At 41.9% G+C, this 13,533-nt stretch overlaps 1 protein-coding gene across 2 annotated transcripts in view; it reads right to left on the reverse strand.

Annotated features, from left to right (window-relative positions):
- The window catches only part of GPR176 (G protein-coupled receptor 176), a 31,518-nt gene extending 18,064 nt beyond the window's left edge, over positions 1-13,454 (reverse strand). Inside the window, exon 1 of one of the 2 annotated variants that reach the window (XM_064424200.1) lies at positions 12,513-13,454. In XM_064424200.1, the coding sequence (XP_064280270.1) occupies positions 12,513-12,741 (229 nt within the window). In that variant the 5' untranslated portion in view covers positions 12,742-13,454. The remainder of the gene's footprint in view (positions 1-12,512) is intronic. The other variant, XM_064424201.1, reaches the window with a different exon arrangement.
- Positions 13,455-13,533: the final 79 nt, after the last annotated feature.

Consider the following 13,533-nt stretch of genomic DNA (forward strand, 5'->3'; position numbering starts at 1 on the left):
AACTAGCTTTCCTTTGCTGAGATGATAGTGTGTCTGTAGGAAATGCAAGAAGATTTACAATATAAATTTACATTTCTCTCAGAAAAGATACAACCATCACAAAATGCAAAACTGAGACCTGAAGCCACTTTTGATCCTTGAAGCAAGCACTGCCAATGGATTTGGCTGTCCCAATACTTACTTAGAGGAACGTGATCATAAAGCCTTATGCCCCCTCAAACATGCTAAGCCTGTGACACAAGTCCTGACAGGAGAGCAGGACTTGCAGGTCATCTCTGGTTCTCCCTGCTATGGACAACAGAATGAAGAGAGGATGGACAGTTTTCCTCTATCATTGGGTTAATAAATCAAAGTAATGCAACCCATAGAAGAAGGAGGCAGATGTTTTTCTTTGGAATACAAAAGTGGGAGGAAAGGGAGAGAGGAATGCATCTCACACATGACAAGTCCAAGCTCTGCTGGGAATATTAAGAGAGTGTTAGCCTGCCAGAGACACAAAGTCAGAAGCTGCTCTGTATTATTCTGATCACTATTTTTAATTCTCTCTGCATCAAAGGACCTAATCCAAGCTGCCAGCAGATGTTTCTTGTGTCAACAATTCACTCCTTACATCACCTAACATGCCCCCAGTGTGATCAGCATTGACAGACCCCAGTGTTCCTCTCCACACCAGAGGAATCACAAGGCATTGTCTGCTTAAATTCCATTTCTTTCAAGCACCACATTTAGATTAATGATGTACATTGATAGTAGAATTACCAGATTTCCACTGCTCTGAAAAAAATATAAAAACTGTCATTCAATGCAAATGGCACTGAAATTATTTCCTTACTCTATTCTAACGTACATTAACTGATTTTTTTACCAATTCTACATTACTGAGAAACAGGACAATTGTTGAAAAAGAAATGTGCAGCTCTGCCTCTTGGTCCACATATATAGGGTAATTTTAGGGTATTTTTTTTATTTCTAAGCATTCTTTATGACATTTAAAAACATGAAGATTCTCAAAGACTATTTTCATGCTGTATTTGTTGGCTACTTAAGATATTAGTGGCAATTTTTTTCTCTAAATCCACTTTCTTTCAAGTGCTTTAAAGCACTTGAGCATATTTCCACTCTACCTCTAGTCTACACAGATGGGACAGAGCAGTTCTGGAGCAGTCACTGCTCCAGACATGGCACTGAGCTTCCTGACACCTACTCCTTTGTGCAAGGAAAACCAAAGCATACTCCCTAATAACTATCTAACATACTACTAGTCTGAGACTCCAATTACATGCTGCTGTTGCAGCAGTTACCATGCCAAAAACAACAAATCTCAAAAAAAAAATCTGATTGAACTCAGTAGGTTTAGCACCAAAACGGTAAAAAGGCTGCAGGAAAAAGGAGATGTAAGAAAACTCTTTGGTCTGTGTGCTATCTTTTCCATAGATCAAGGTAATTTTGTGCAACTCACCTTCATATCTACAGTGAGATTTCAGTCTCTATTCCAGTTCTTTACAGGTTTTACAACAGAGTTTAAAAAAGCACAGATTTATTTTTTTTATTGCATGCTCCTGTGATGATGTCAGTTTATAATCAATCTTAGGGAACCCCTAAGCAGCAGCAAATTGTTTAAAAGACTTTCCATATCATGGCAGAATTTTTCCACATAGTGGTAGTGTCTGATTAATCAGAATAACAAAAAGCACTCAACAACCAGCAGGGATTTTCTAATTAAGACTCTTCCAGTGTAGTGAATAATTTTTCAAATAAAAATTTATTATAAAAATACGTTGACTGAAACATGGTAGAAGTGTGTAGGAGGGAGAGGAGGGATGTGGGTGTGGAGAGGGGGGGTTTTCTAAAATCAAAAGTATATGAATATTTTCTTTCTAGAGCTTCCAAAGGTACAACCTGGCCATAGTCTACAATGAGAGACCACAAATAGGAGTAGTATTGAGATAAGATCACAGTATTCCCTAAGAAGCCATGTTACCTTTGGAAGTCACTTATGGCCCAATTTTGCAAAAGCAGAGGATGATTCTTTAGGTGACATCCCAAGCCTGATACTCAGCAGATGGTGACTATCTATCTGCATGGCTTCTCAGGACAGACAGCCAAAACTCACTCATAATTCTGAACAGTTTCAGCTGTATGAATCTCTATGCACATCACAACCATTGCTCCTTCTGCTACCTTCACATACTCTGGCTTCTTTTACACTTTCCTTTGCCCTCTGGACTTTAGCATCTCTTTTCTTATACTGACTGTGTTTAAAAAAAAACAAATTAAAAAAAAAAAGGTTGTCTGCTGTCCTATTACAAAGGCTTGTTACAGTCAGAAAAATTTTAGTGTGGTGGCAATTTATTCTTTTTTTCAAATTAAAGTGCAGACATAGAATACTGAATACTTAATAGAATACGTAACCAAATCTCATATGAACACTAGAGAACTGCAGTGGATGAAAATAAGGATAACAGATAACAATTTTTATAAGTGAAGTAAAAGAACATTCTGTAATAGCCTATTGAGTTCTGCAGCTTTTTCTGTAAGTATAATAATAATTCTGCTGACCTGTACATGATGTTCCTTTCAATGTCCTCATTTTCTATTAATGCATCAATGTTTGTGTGGACTGGGCAAAATAAGCCTCTATCTTTTAAAATATGTACTCAAAAAAAGCCATGGACAGGTCAGAGAACAGTATGTTGTATGTGGCAACATCTCCCTATCATTCCTGGATGGTTAGCAGTCACAGACACAGTGTTACTGTACACGTGCAGCTCGTTTCCCAGGCTGAACTTGGGCAAGATGGAGACACAACGTGTCAATAATTAAAAAAGGATGGATGCTGTGTCCAGCCATCAGGGGGTATCTGTGCATGCCAAAGAAAATAGGATGAATGCTTATCTCTCTGTGCTGGGGGTACACAGGGCAGGTGGCAGAGCTGTTTTGCCAGGAAAGACAGGAGCAGGGGGAAGGCCAAGCAAGACTGGTGAGTTTGGGACTGGCCTGCTTCCTTAGAGGGCTCCGTGCTTTGGGTAAGTGGGAGTTTGGTGAGGTTACTCCAAGCATTTGCCAAGCAACTGCATCTTAATTCACTGCTAAGAACCTTACAAAGGTACCATCCTACACTCAGCAGGAGGACAGCAACCTTACTCACTGAAGCAAAAGACAAGCTAAACTAATAAAACTTTTAAAAACTAACATGTTAAGCTCAATGTGCCAGCCAAATTCCAGAAAGAAATAATGCTACTGGCCAGAGCACAAGAAATGTGACTACCTGCTCAGGGGCAGAGAAGTTCCTAATTCAGACTGACACAATCCAAAAGGCTTGTAGCTAATATTCCTCTGAAAAGGAAATGGGAAATAAACAGACTAATACTACAAATGGAAAAGGCAAACCAGACAGCTCTTTTTGTTCTAGATACTCCTAAAAATTACAGATATTAAACTGAAACAAAAAAAAAAAAAAACCACATCCTACCTCAGTGTTTTCCACTTGTTCCAATTAATTCAGGCAACAGCAGAAGAAAATGTATTTTAGCCCCTTTTATGACTGACTTTTTTGTTTGTTCTATGGTATCAAAGAAATTATCTAGTTATGCCACACAAAATACAGGTACAAAAGTAAGGCCTGTTGGAGTCTGGAAACATGTCAAGTGACACAAGGTTTGTGGACAAAGATACAAGAGGTTACACAAGAAGCAAGACCACTTTGTATTTTACCAGTCTTCTGAAAGAAATTCATGAGTCTTTGTACGGAATTGCTTTGATAGACAAGAAAATAAGTCAGAGGTGGTAGAAAAAAGCAGACTAAAAATAGTCTCTGTCTCCCAAACAACTAGAGGCTTTTTTGCCCCCTCCCAAGAGAACTGGCAGAACAGAAGGAAGGACTGTGTTTCTCAGGATGCCAGACTATTCGTGATGGAAAGGAATGTCAATTTCATCATAGAATATCATAACTAATAAACCATTTCAAAAGGCTGCAGTCCACAGCAATCTCCCAGCTACTGCCAATGACAGCAAGACCATGAGCAGAGAATAAGACAATCAGAGCTTTCCCTGCCATCACCATTTCAGCTTCACTACAGCTTTCCTTACTACCATAATTGCCATTTGCTTTGTCACTCATGCCTTACCATGAGAGGTTACACAATTTCTTATCCAGCCAGCCTTCCAGTCCAGGATATTTTCCTTATTGCAATGTTTCCGTGGAAGCTGGCTGACTACAAGGCACCAGTTCTTCTCCCTGCTTCCAGCAGCTAAATCTAATTTAAAGATGCTAAAAATAAAAAAGGCTTACATGTAACAGTACTGTTCAGAAAACAAGAGGCTGTATTTCCTGCAGGGAGAGCATTTAATCAGCAGTGAGATGAACAAAGGTACAATACAATAATTGTTTCACTAGTATTTCTGCCATTTGCAAACTTTCTAGCAGTACCTACCCCACTATCAAAACATTTTGACAACTCTCTCCTTGTTGGATATTGAGACAGCAAGTATAGGAAATATAACATGGAGAAATCCCAACTCTTTGGGCAACCAATTTAGGTGTTGCATAGTGACCTCTCATAGTGGACACCCAAGACTATTTAGAGTAATTTACAAATTCTGTGATGGGATCAAAAAGAAGTACAACAAGAAAACAAAACGTTACTTTGGAAATATGGAAGTTTTTTCCTTAAATATATACAGGATGTATATAAAATCCTTTTTTTTCTCTGCAAAGCACTTCACATTGATATTTCCACTAGTATACATCTCCTATATGATCTCAGAATCTCATCTTAACCGAATATCAAAAAGAAGTGTCTTGGAAAATATTCACCTCCATGAAGAGGCAGGGAGACAGCAAGTGAGGGAATTTCAAAATCCTACTCAGAGAAAGGAGCCCCTGCCCCAAACCCTCCCCAGAAAATTAGACTACATGCCAAAGCTGGTAATATGGATTTTATTTAACAATGAATGTGAGGTAGAAAGAAATAGAAAAGGAAGGGAGAGCAGTGGAGAAATCAAGTAGAAAATAGCTACCACCTGTGGATCCAGTGATATTCTGTTGGTCCTTCTTCATCCTGGGCTTCTCAGTGGTGGGGGTCCCAAGGTCATTTAAAACTTTTTGCTATTTATTCATCCTAACAAACAAAGGAATTAATGCTCATTGACTACAGTTCTCTCATTCTGTTGGCTAAATTATTCCTCACCTCTAAGGCTAATAAGTCCACGTGCTTATTCTTTCTCTTCTTTTGAGCTGGTGAGTCGGTGATTGCAATGTGCCCCTGCCAGAATCACTCTTTAGGGAATCTGAGCTCATTTCAGCACAGTTGCCGAGTTGGCTTTCCTTGTGGCTTATAAATCCAGCATTATTTGTGTCCATTACCAGTGACAGATTCTTCTCCCCAAGCATTCCTAACATGCCCCTAGGTCTGAGATAACACCTGAACAATAGTATCCCCTTTATCTTATCTCAAGTTCCCACTGTGGTGGCTTATCTTACAGTCCAAGCTCCAGAAATCCAGCCATGGTGGTTTGGGTAGGAAAAAGTGCAAGAGACCAGAGGGGAAATGAGATAAAAGGCATCTATAAATTGGCATTTGGTTCATACACTGCTCTGGCCATACCCTGCACCTGATCAGTGCAGTCTGTCCCACCTTCTCATTAAACTCCATTGCCAACTCTTCTCATGGATGAGGGACTCTCTCCTCTGTGGACATGTCAGCAAAGAGAAATGCAAGTACAGTAACTGGGGAAAGACCATGGGACATCAGGGCTGATGCATCAGGATGGCAATGCCTGGAGAGACAGGGAGTGAGCATTTGTCTGGGTGTGTGCCAGTGCGTGATCACGACTGAACATCAAGCCAGACCAGCCAGCAAGAAGGAGATGCTCAGGAGAGTGTTGGTGTGGCCATGGGTGTGATCCAGGTAACCACAGGGGACAAGAGGGCTCTGAAAGTTGGCCAGCAGAGGATGAGGAGCTCCAAACCAGCTACTGGAGAGTGCCATCTACATCTGTGTGTCTGTGTGTGAGGCAACCAGGAGACAAGAGGATCCCAGGCCAGCTACTGGGCAGAGTGGGAGTCTAGGACCAGCTGCTACAGAGTGATCCATGTTGGCTTATATATCTGTATACTTATATATTTTACACTAATGGGCTTTCATCCTGAGCAGCCAGAGAGGGGAAGAGGATGAGGCCATTGATACTCCTTGTGTCTGCCTGAATGCTGCATTTGCTTTCTGTGTCAGTGTGGCTGCTCATGGGTAAGAGGTATAGATGTATTGTGTGCATGTGTGCCTCTTGGGAATGCATGCTCAGCCTTGCTACTGCTCATTCTGTACATGGAGCTGCAGCAGGAACATCTCTACTGGCCCACAGGATTGTGCAGCACAGCCAGCACCTTTTGTGGAGATCTATACAATTTCCTAGATCTTGAAAAATGTTACTCAGTGGCAAATGTACTTTTTCCAACATCACATAAATAAGAAATTAAAGATGAACAGAATAGAAAAAACCCTCACTTAAGAGCTCATGATGCCTGCCTAATAGCAAGCCACTAAATGAAATCTGTAACAGAACTAACACTATTTAAAATTCTTGCTAAGTGCGTGGGCTCATTCATGCCTGAAATACTAACTTACTGCCCATGGCATCAATACAAAATCTCGTATCTAGATTTTCACTGAAGTTCAAAACAATCAAGTGATACACACCAGCAGGTGTTTCAGCAACTGTAACTAACAATAAAAAGCAAAACATGACATCCAGTCACTTAGTTAAAGAGCTGGTTCATAGCTCTCATTAAAGTGTTCACAGGGGAGTACAGACAGTAAAATGACTGGTATTAATCAGTTTGTCCCTAAATAGTAGCAGTCTGCAACTTCCTCACAAGGGGAGGCAGAGGGGCAGGCACTGATCTCTGTGACCACCAGAGACAGGATCTGAGAGCCTGAAGCTGTCAGGGAAGGTGTAGACTGGATATCAGGAAAACATTCTGATATCCAGAGGGTGCTTGGGTACTGGAACAGGCTCCCCAGGGAAGTGGACACAGCAGCAGAGCTCAAGAAGCATTTGGACAATACTCTCAGGCACATGGTGTGATTCTTGGGGCTGTTATGTGTAAGACCAGGAGTCAGACTCAATGATCCTTGTGGATCCCTTCCAACTCAAGATATTCTGTGATTCCAGGATAAATGGGGTCGGTTTAACATCCTTGACACACATGATCTTTAGAGACATTGGTTACCCCCCAACACATGTCTGAGGAACTCTTCATCACACAGTATCCCCACAGTATCAGGCATAAATCATTGCATCTCACACTTCCAAGCTAGGTAAAGGGCTGTTTTCCCAAAGCCTCTCTTTTAAAAGGCAGCGGCAGTGCTACCTGAAGGGCCCCTCAGCCAAAGCCAGACACGGCGCCTCTGCTGAAGCTCGGGGAGACGAGAGGTCTCCATGGCAACAGGGGCCCCAGCACTCACAACCCCTCTTCTTCATCCTTTCCTCAAACTCAATTTTTCTTCCAAAGAGAATTGCTTAGCAGTTCAACTGAACACACATAAAAAACAAAAGCATAACATCTATTCCAGGCAGGCTTTTCCAAGGTGCATCCTGAACTGAGCTTAACTGCTGCACAGTCCATGGCTCCTGGGGCTCAGAACCACCCATACAAAACCGCAGGGGAAAATTATTACTACAGTGTTAAGGTACTGCAGGATGGTATTACTGTGCAGTTAGCATTACATGCAACCACCACTCATATCATCATTTGCCTGATGCTTCTTTTTAGACTTGATTTTCAGTCACTTTTTGCTTTGCCAAACTTTATTTCAGCTAATCGGCAAGTAAATTAATCTACCCAAAGTGCTTGGTTTAGGAGATTTCATCTAAGACACTGCTTAGAAGTGTGATACTAGTGAAACAAAACATCATAATTCCCATCCCCAAACCTTTTTGCTTCTTACCCTCAGATGGCACTACCCTTTTTGTGGGCATAGCTATAAATTTTGGCTGGAGCTCTTGCAGACATGACCCTGATTCTTTAAAAATTCTCCCAGTCTAGCCTTGACTCATATATCTGCAGTATTTTTTACTTCAAGATTCCCTTTTCCATTCTTTACAGAAGATGCCTATGGCAATCTTTACTGGTAGCTATTCAAAACTGGTATTTTATTCCTTATGCTGACATACATTTGCCTTTACAAACATTAGGTAAATGTTTGTGACCTAGGCTGTCTTACTTCAGGTTTGTACCCTGTAAGAGACCTATCCCTTTAAAAATTAGTTGCTGCAATACTGTTTTACATCTCTCTGCACAGATAACAAGACAAGGAGAAGAAGATCAGTTTCAGGGACAGAGAGGGACTGGGAAATCCTCATGAAAAGGGGCAAGCCTGTCCTACAGGACACTGGGAAGGCAGCAGAGGTTCACTTGCACTGTGATATTGGATACCTCTTTCAAAGCACATCATTTTCCTTCAAAGCATGGCTAAAAACCAGGAGGTAACCAATCTAACCCATGGCTTTCCAAAAAGTGCTATAACACTGAAATAGAGTTGAAACTTTAGCAGAGCATCCTCAGCCTTTCCAGTTAAATTTCCTTCTGTACAGGACAGATTTAGGAAGCCAAAAGAGCAAGTAACGTAGAGCCTAATTCCCCAAACCTCAAATAAGGCACTGATCTAAAAGGTCTGGGAAAGTTTCCTGGATTTGGGATTACGTGGGATACAGCTAGTAAAAAATGCATAGAAAGTAAAATGCATATAAAATAGACATTAGCACTGAAGACATCTCTTTCTTATTGTAAATTGCATCAATTTTGTGTGTGTGGATTCTTTTTCCTAAACGACTGACAATAATTATTTTTTAAAGAAGAAATTCAGTTTTATACAACATGAAAATTGTGAACATACTCAGCCTCAGGAACAAATGTTGATTCTTAAACCTTGGAAATATGAAAAGAACAGACACCCCAAACCAGTAAAGGGGAAATTTCAGTTAGATATATGAAAAATAAACTGTGAGGGTGGTGAAACACTGAAACAGTGTAGATGTCCTGTTCCTGGAAGTGTTCAAGGCTAGGTTAGATGGGGCATTGAGCAGCCTGCTCTAACTAAAGGTGTCCCTGCCCATGGCAGGGGTGCTGGAACGAGATGATCTTTAAGGTCCCTTCCAACCCAAACACTTTTGCTATCTATTCTACAATGGGATTAATCTCACCTAAACCTGACAGGACATGAGCATTCAGTTATGCCTGTCAGTACAAGCACAACTCATAAGCTCCTCCACTTATCTGCTATGACTTTATATGTGAGTAAGTAAACTGTGGGAAAGCCCATGTTCAGAGAGAGAGCCCACATCCTCATCTGCCTCAAAACTGTTGTTTCTGGTCTTCCTTTCCCTTTTCCTGAGAAGGTGCTATTGTCCACTGCCTTTCACCCATCATTTTTATCTCCCTTTCAAACTAAGCTCACTGTGCACACTGGTTCCAAGAGCTCTCTGGATACCCTCTTCATTTTCCAGATCTCACCCTACTGCTCGCACTCAACTGAAAGAGGCTGCAGCCACCTCTAGTGACCTCTCCCCACCAAAACTCAAAAATGATACACTCTCTTTCTTCTTTCAAAGCTGAAGTAATGATTAGTCTCTGCATACTGATTCCTTCTAATGGCAAGAGGAAAATACACCTTGCAGATCAGTATTGCTGTACTCCTATATTCACCACAAAACTGATCTCAAGAGTCTTTGATAAAAAGAAAGCTATTAAAAATTTAGTCACTTGTAAAGGGAGCCCTATGTCATTCCAAGCTTAAAATAAAGAAAAAGAAAAACAAGTTTGACTCTTCCTTGCCTTCAGCAGATATAATAAAACACTCAAAACAGCACTTTCTGTCATATCACAGTGAGAACTAACACAAGAATTTATCCTAGTGTCCCAGACTTCCCACAGGACTCAAATAGAGATCTTAAATGGGAGAAAAGAAAACCATAACATGCATCTCTCTCACAGCTGACAACATTCTTCTGTCCAGCAGGGACCTAAATTAAATTCACAACACCGACTGTGATTCTTGCCTCTTGCAGGACCTGGACTTCTCCAAGCTGTAGACTCCTGCTAATGTCAGACCCCTGTAATCATTATCAAGACTGAGTCATATAGGTTTGTTCCATTTCAAGCTGAAACTAACTTCTTCCTTTAAAAGGGTAACTAATGCTATTTTATCAACAGCAAAGTGCCTTAGGCACGCACTGATGATGTGAAATGCACAAGCTGCACATCCACCCAAACCAGAAAGGATTCAAACACCCACATCCTATCCCGGAGGGGTGTGATCCCCTTCTCAGGCTTTAGGGAGAAGAATAGTCTTATCCACCTGCTGAAGGGCTGCCCCTCTGCAAAGAGGAACCTGGGACTCACTAGAACAAGGAACTGCTATTCTGCAGCTTAACCGGGGGGCTCACCTGATGGATGCCACTCACGCTCTAAGGACCATGACAGAGGATAAATGATAACTTAATTAACAGCATTTCTGCGAGCATTAGGTGTGAGGCAAATACCCAGCTGTTACCCCTTGCTGATGCAGAGATACTGTCCAGCATGTGAACATACAAAATTTCTGGCACATATGAGAGATGTGGCTTTCTTTCCAGTAAAGAAGAAATAGTAGTAGATTCATTGGGTTGATATGGGAAGACATTTTTTAAAGACCCCAAAGTTTTCAGCTGTTATGATAGTGCGTATCATCAATGTTTCAAATTAGCACTTCAGGGATACAGGGAGACTTGTAGTAAAGGCTACTAGTTTAAAAAAATAGTTTAAATTGGTTTCCATCACGGTAAATGAGTGAGGCCCCCTGCTAACATTTGTCATTGGAGTAGTGCATTTTCATAATTTAAAAAGTATATTATTTCCTCCCCTGTTTAGCTCTTTGATAGGCCTGGAAAAGTTATTGATCTAGAAGTTTCATCAGCCTCCCAGCCATCCAATCAGCAAATAAACCTCTTGTGACATGCTGAAATGTTTAAATGTTTTCTCAGTCCACCTCCTGAAAACAAATTGCAGGAGGGCCAAACCATAACTTACATTAATCTTGCAAAATTTATACCTATGGCATTTTCTGTTTGGTTGTTTTTTTTTTTTAAAGTCCTAGCTGCTGAAGGAATGATTACATGATAATGTCTGGTTTTTTCTTCAAATAATTTTGGAGGATCGATGCTCATGAAACTAAATCTGGACATACGACTCAAATTTATTCTCTGTAAGATTCAAAACACAAAAAATAATTAAAATTCTGACTTTCCTCATCTAGTCTTGTTATTTTAGGACACTGCTGGCTATTGCTTTGTGCCAGGTACTATCCAACATACAGAACAACACAGAGTACCTATGATATTAAAAGTATCCTTTCCCCACACTATATGCGAAGTAGAAAAAAAGCAAGAATTATGAGGATTATCTTCACTGCACAGAGGAATAATTGATGCCAAAAGACTCAGTGATTTACAGTAATAGCCAGTAGGTGCATTGTTGACTGGGACTCAACACTGTTCCATGCCTATGCTTACCATCTTCTTAGAAATTATTTAAGTGATATTACATATTATCAAAATGAGATAGATATTAGAATTTATTACCATGACCACAAAAATGGACTTTAGCATTACTCAAGATCAGGAAAATCCAAAAAATCCAAAACAAATCCTCGATAAAATGAGCCAATGACCATCAGCATATTCCTGATGAACTCCCTTAAGAAAGCTGGGTGTTTTCTCAGTGATGCCCTGTGTGTAAAGTCTTGAATGATTGAGATAGTAGTGACATTTAACTGAAATCCAGCTTGTCGCCCGAACAGTGCTAACTTGACTCACCTTAAGGCTTATTTTGCCTGGTTTTTTTTGTTTTGGTTTATTTTTTGCTAAGAAATGTGCACATATTCCTAATAAAATGTGGTATAAGCATCAAGAAAGCAAATGTACACACATTCGTAAAATTATATAGCAGTATCTTACTACTATATATCTAATCTATGATTCCTGCTGTAAGTAGACAAGATTGTACATAGTTATACATATTTACAATATAAAGTACTTCTAAAGGATTTATTTAAAATCTGCAGGACACAAATACCAAATTACTGCAGAGTGAAACAGAAATTCAGCAAAACTTGTTCAAAACACTCCACACCCTTGTTTATGTTAAAGAGAACAGATCCCGTTGCAGCTGAAAATAAGCATGTCATCAACCCATCTGATTTTTGCCCGTTTAAGTTCTGGTAGAAAAGGTTACTAAGTAATACATACATCTAATGTACAAGTTCTTATCCGTGACAAATACATTTTATAGAAACAGCTTTTATACATCAAAACCTACAAGGAACTTGAAATCATACACCTGAGGACCAGAAATGCAGTAAGAAGAGTCACGAAGGCAACCAGTGATGCCAATCACCTTTTGGTCTGCAGTCCCTGACCGCAAGAATTTAAAAAAAAAAAAAAAAAATCAACAAAGAACTCCAGCAACTCTCACTCACCCAGCAGAGAGCCCACAAAGATGACAACCTGCACGGTGGTGGTGAAGTGCCGGTAGCTCTGCTCCTCGCCGTGCTCCTCGCTCTCCACGGCGCCCGCCTCGCTGACATTCCCGCCCTGCCACACCATCCGCCCGGCCGAGGCGTTCCCCGTCTCCAGAGCCCCGGTGACAGCCTGGGACGGGGCACGGTCGCTTTCATTCACCAACACCCAGCTTCTGTCGTACCCCATGGCGAAGTTCGCCTGCCTTGCTGCCACCTAATAATACAAGTTGTGCAGCCCTTGTCTTTAGTGAATGAATGGAGCCCACAGGCAAAAGGATGCTTCTGAGGATAAAGCCCGGTCTCTGCCTCTCGGAGGCATCTTCACCACATGCCTGTGTCCCGAGAAACAGGGCTGGCTGTTCGCGTTTTCACCTTGTAAGTCATGACAGCCAGTAAACAAAAGCAGAAACAAGCCAGGCTTCTCCTTCCGATCAGCTGTGCCATAGTTTTTGCTTCACACCGCCACAGGTCGTCTCAGCATGTTTTACCGCAATACGCGAGAGAGAAGGAATCACGGTCCCCAGAAGCGCACCCCGCACCGCGGCTCATCCTCCCTCCGTGCCGAGGGTCGCGCACACGCTCGCAGGGCCAGGGCTCGCTGCACAGCACAGCCGGCCTGCAGAACTGAGGGGCCACCAACTCTGTCCCCTCACTGCACTCTCAGCGTTGGCTCTGGCTTTGCTCACAGCCCTGAGAGAGGAAGAGCATGGCTTTCCCCGTGGCACACCTGCTCCCGCTCTCTCCTCTGCTCCTGCCCGCTCCGCCCGTGGCGAGACACGGCTCCCTCCCGTCTCTCGGCGGGCTCTGCGCGGCGCTGGACGCCGCGAAAACCCTCGCACACAGCGGCCAGAGAGGCCAGCGAGCGCTCAGCGGCTGCCCCGGCGCTCCGCTGTTTCTCGGGGAAATGAGCTGGGGCTTGAATCGCAAGGCGGGGGCGCTCGAGAGTCCAGCGAACCGAGGCGGCTCCGTGCGATCGCTG

The sequence above is a fragment of the Passer domesticus genome, chromosome 6, assembly GCF_036417665.1.
Source record: "Passer domesticus isolate bPasDom1 chromosome 6, bPasDom1.hap1, whole genome shotgun sequence".
Taxonomy (NCBI): domain Eukaryota; kingdom Metazoa; phylum Chordata; class Aves; order Passeriformes; family Passeridae; genus Passer; species Passer domesticus.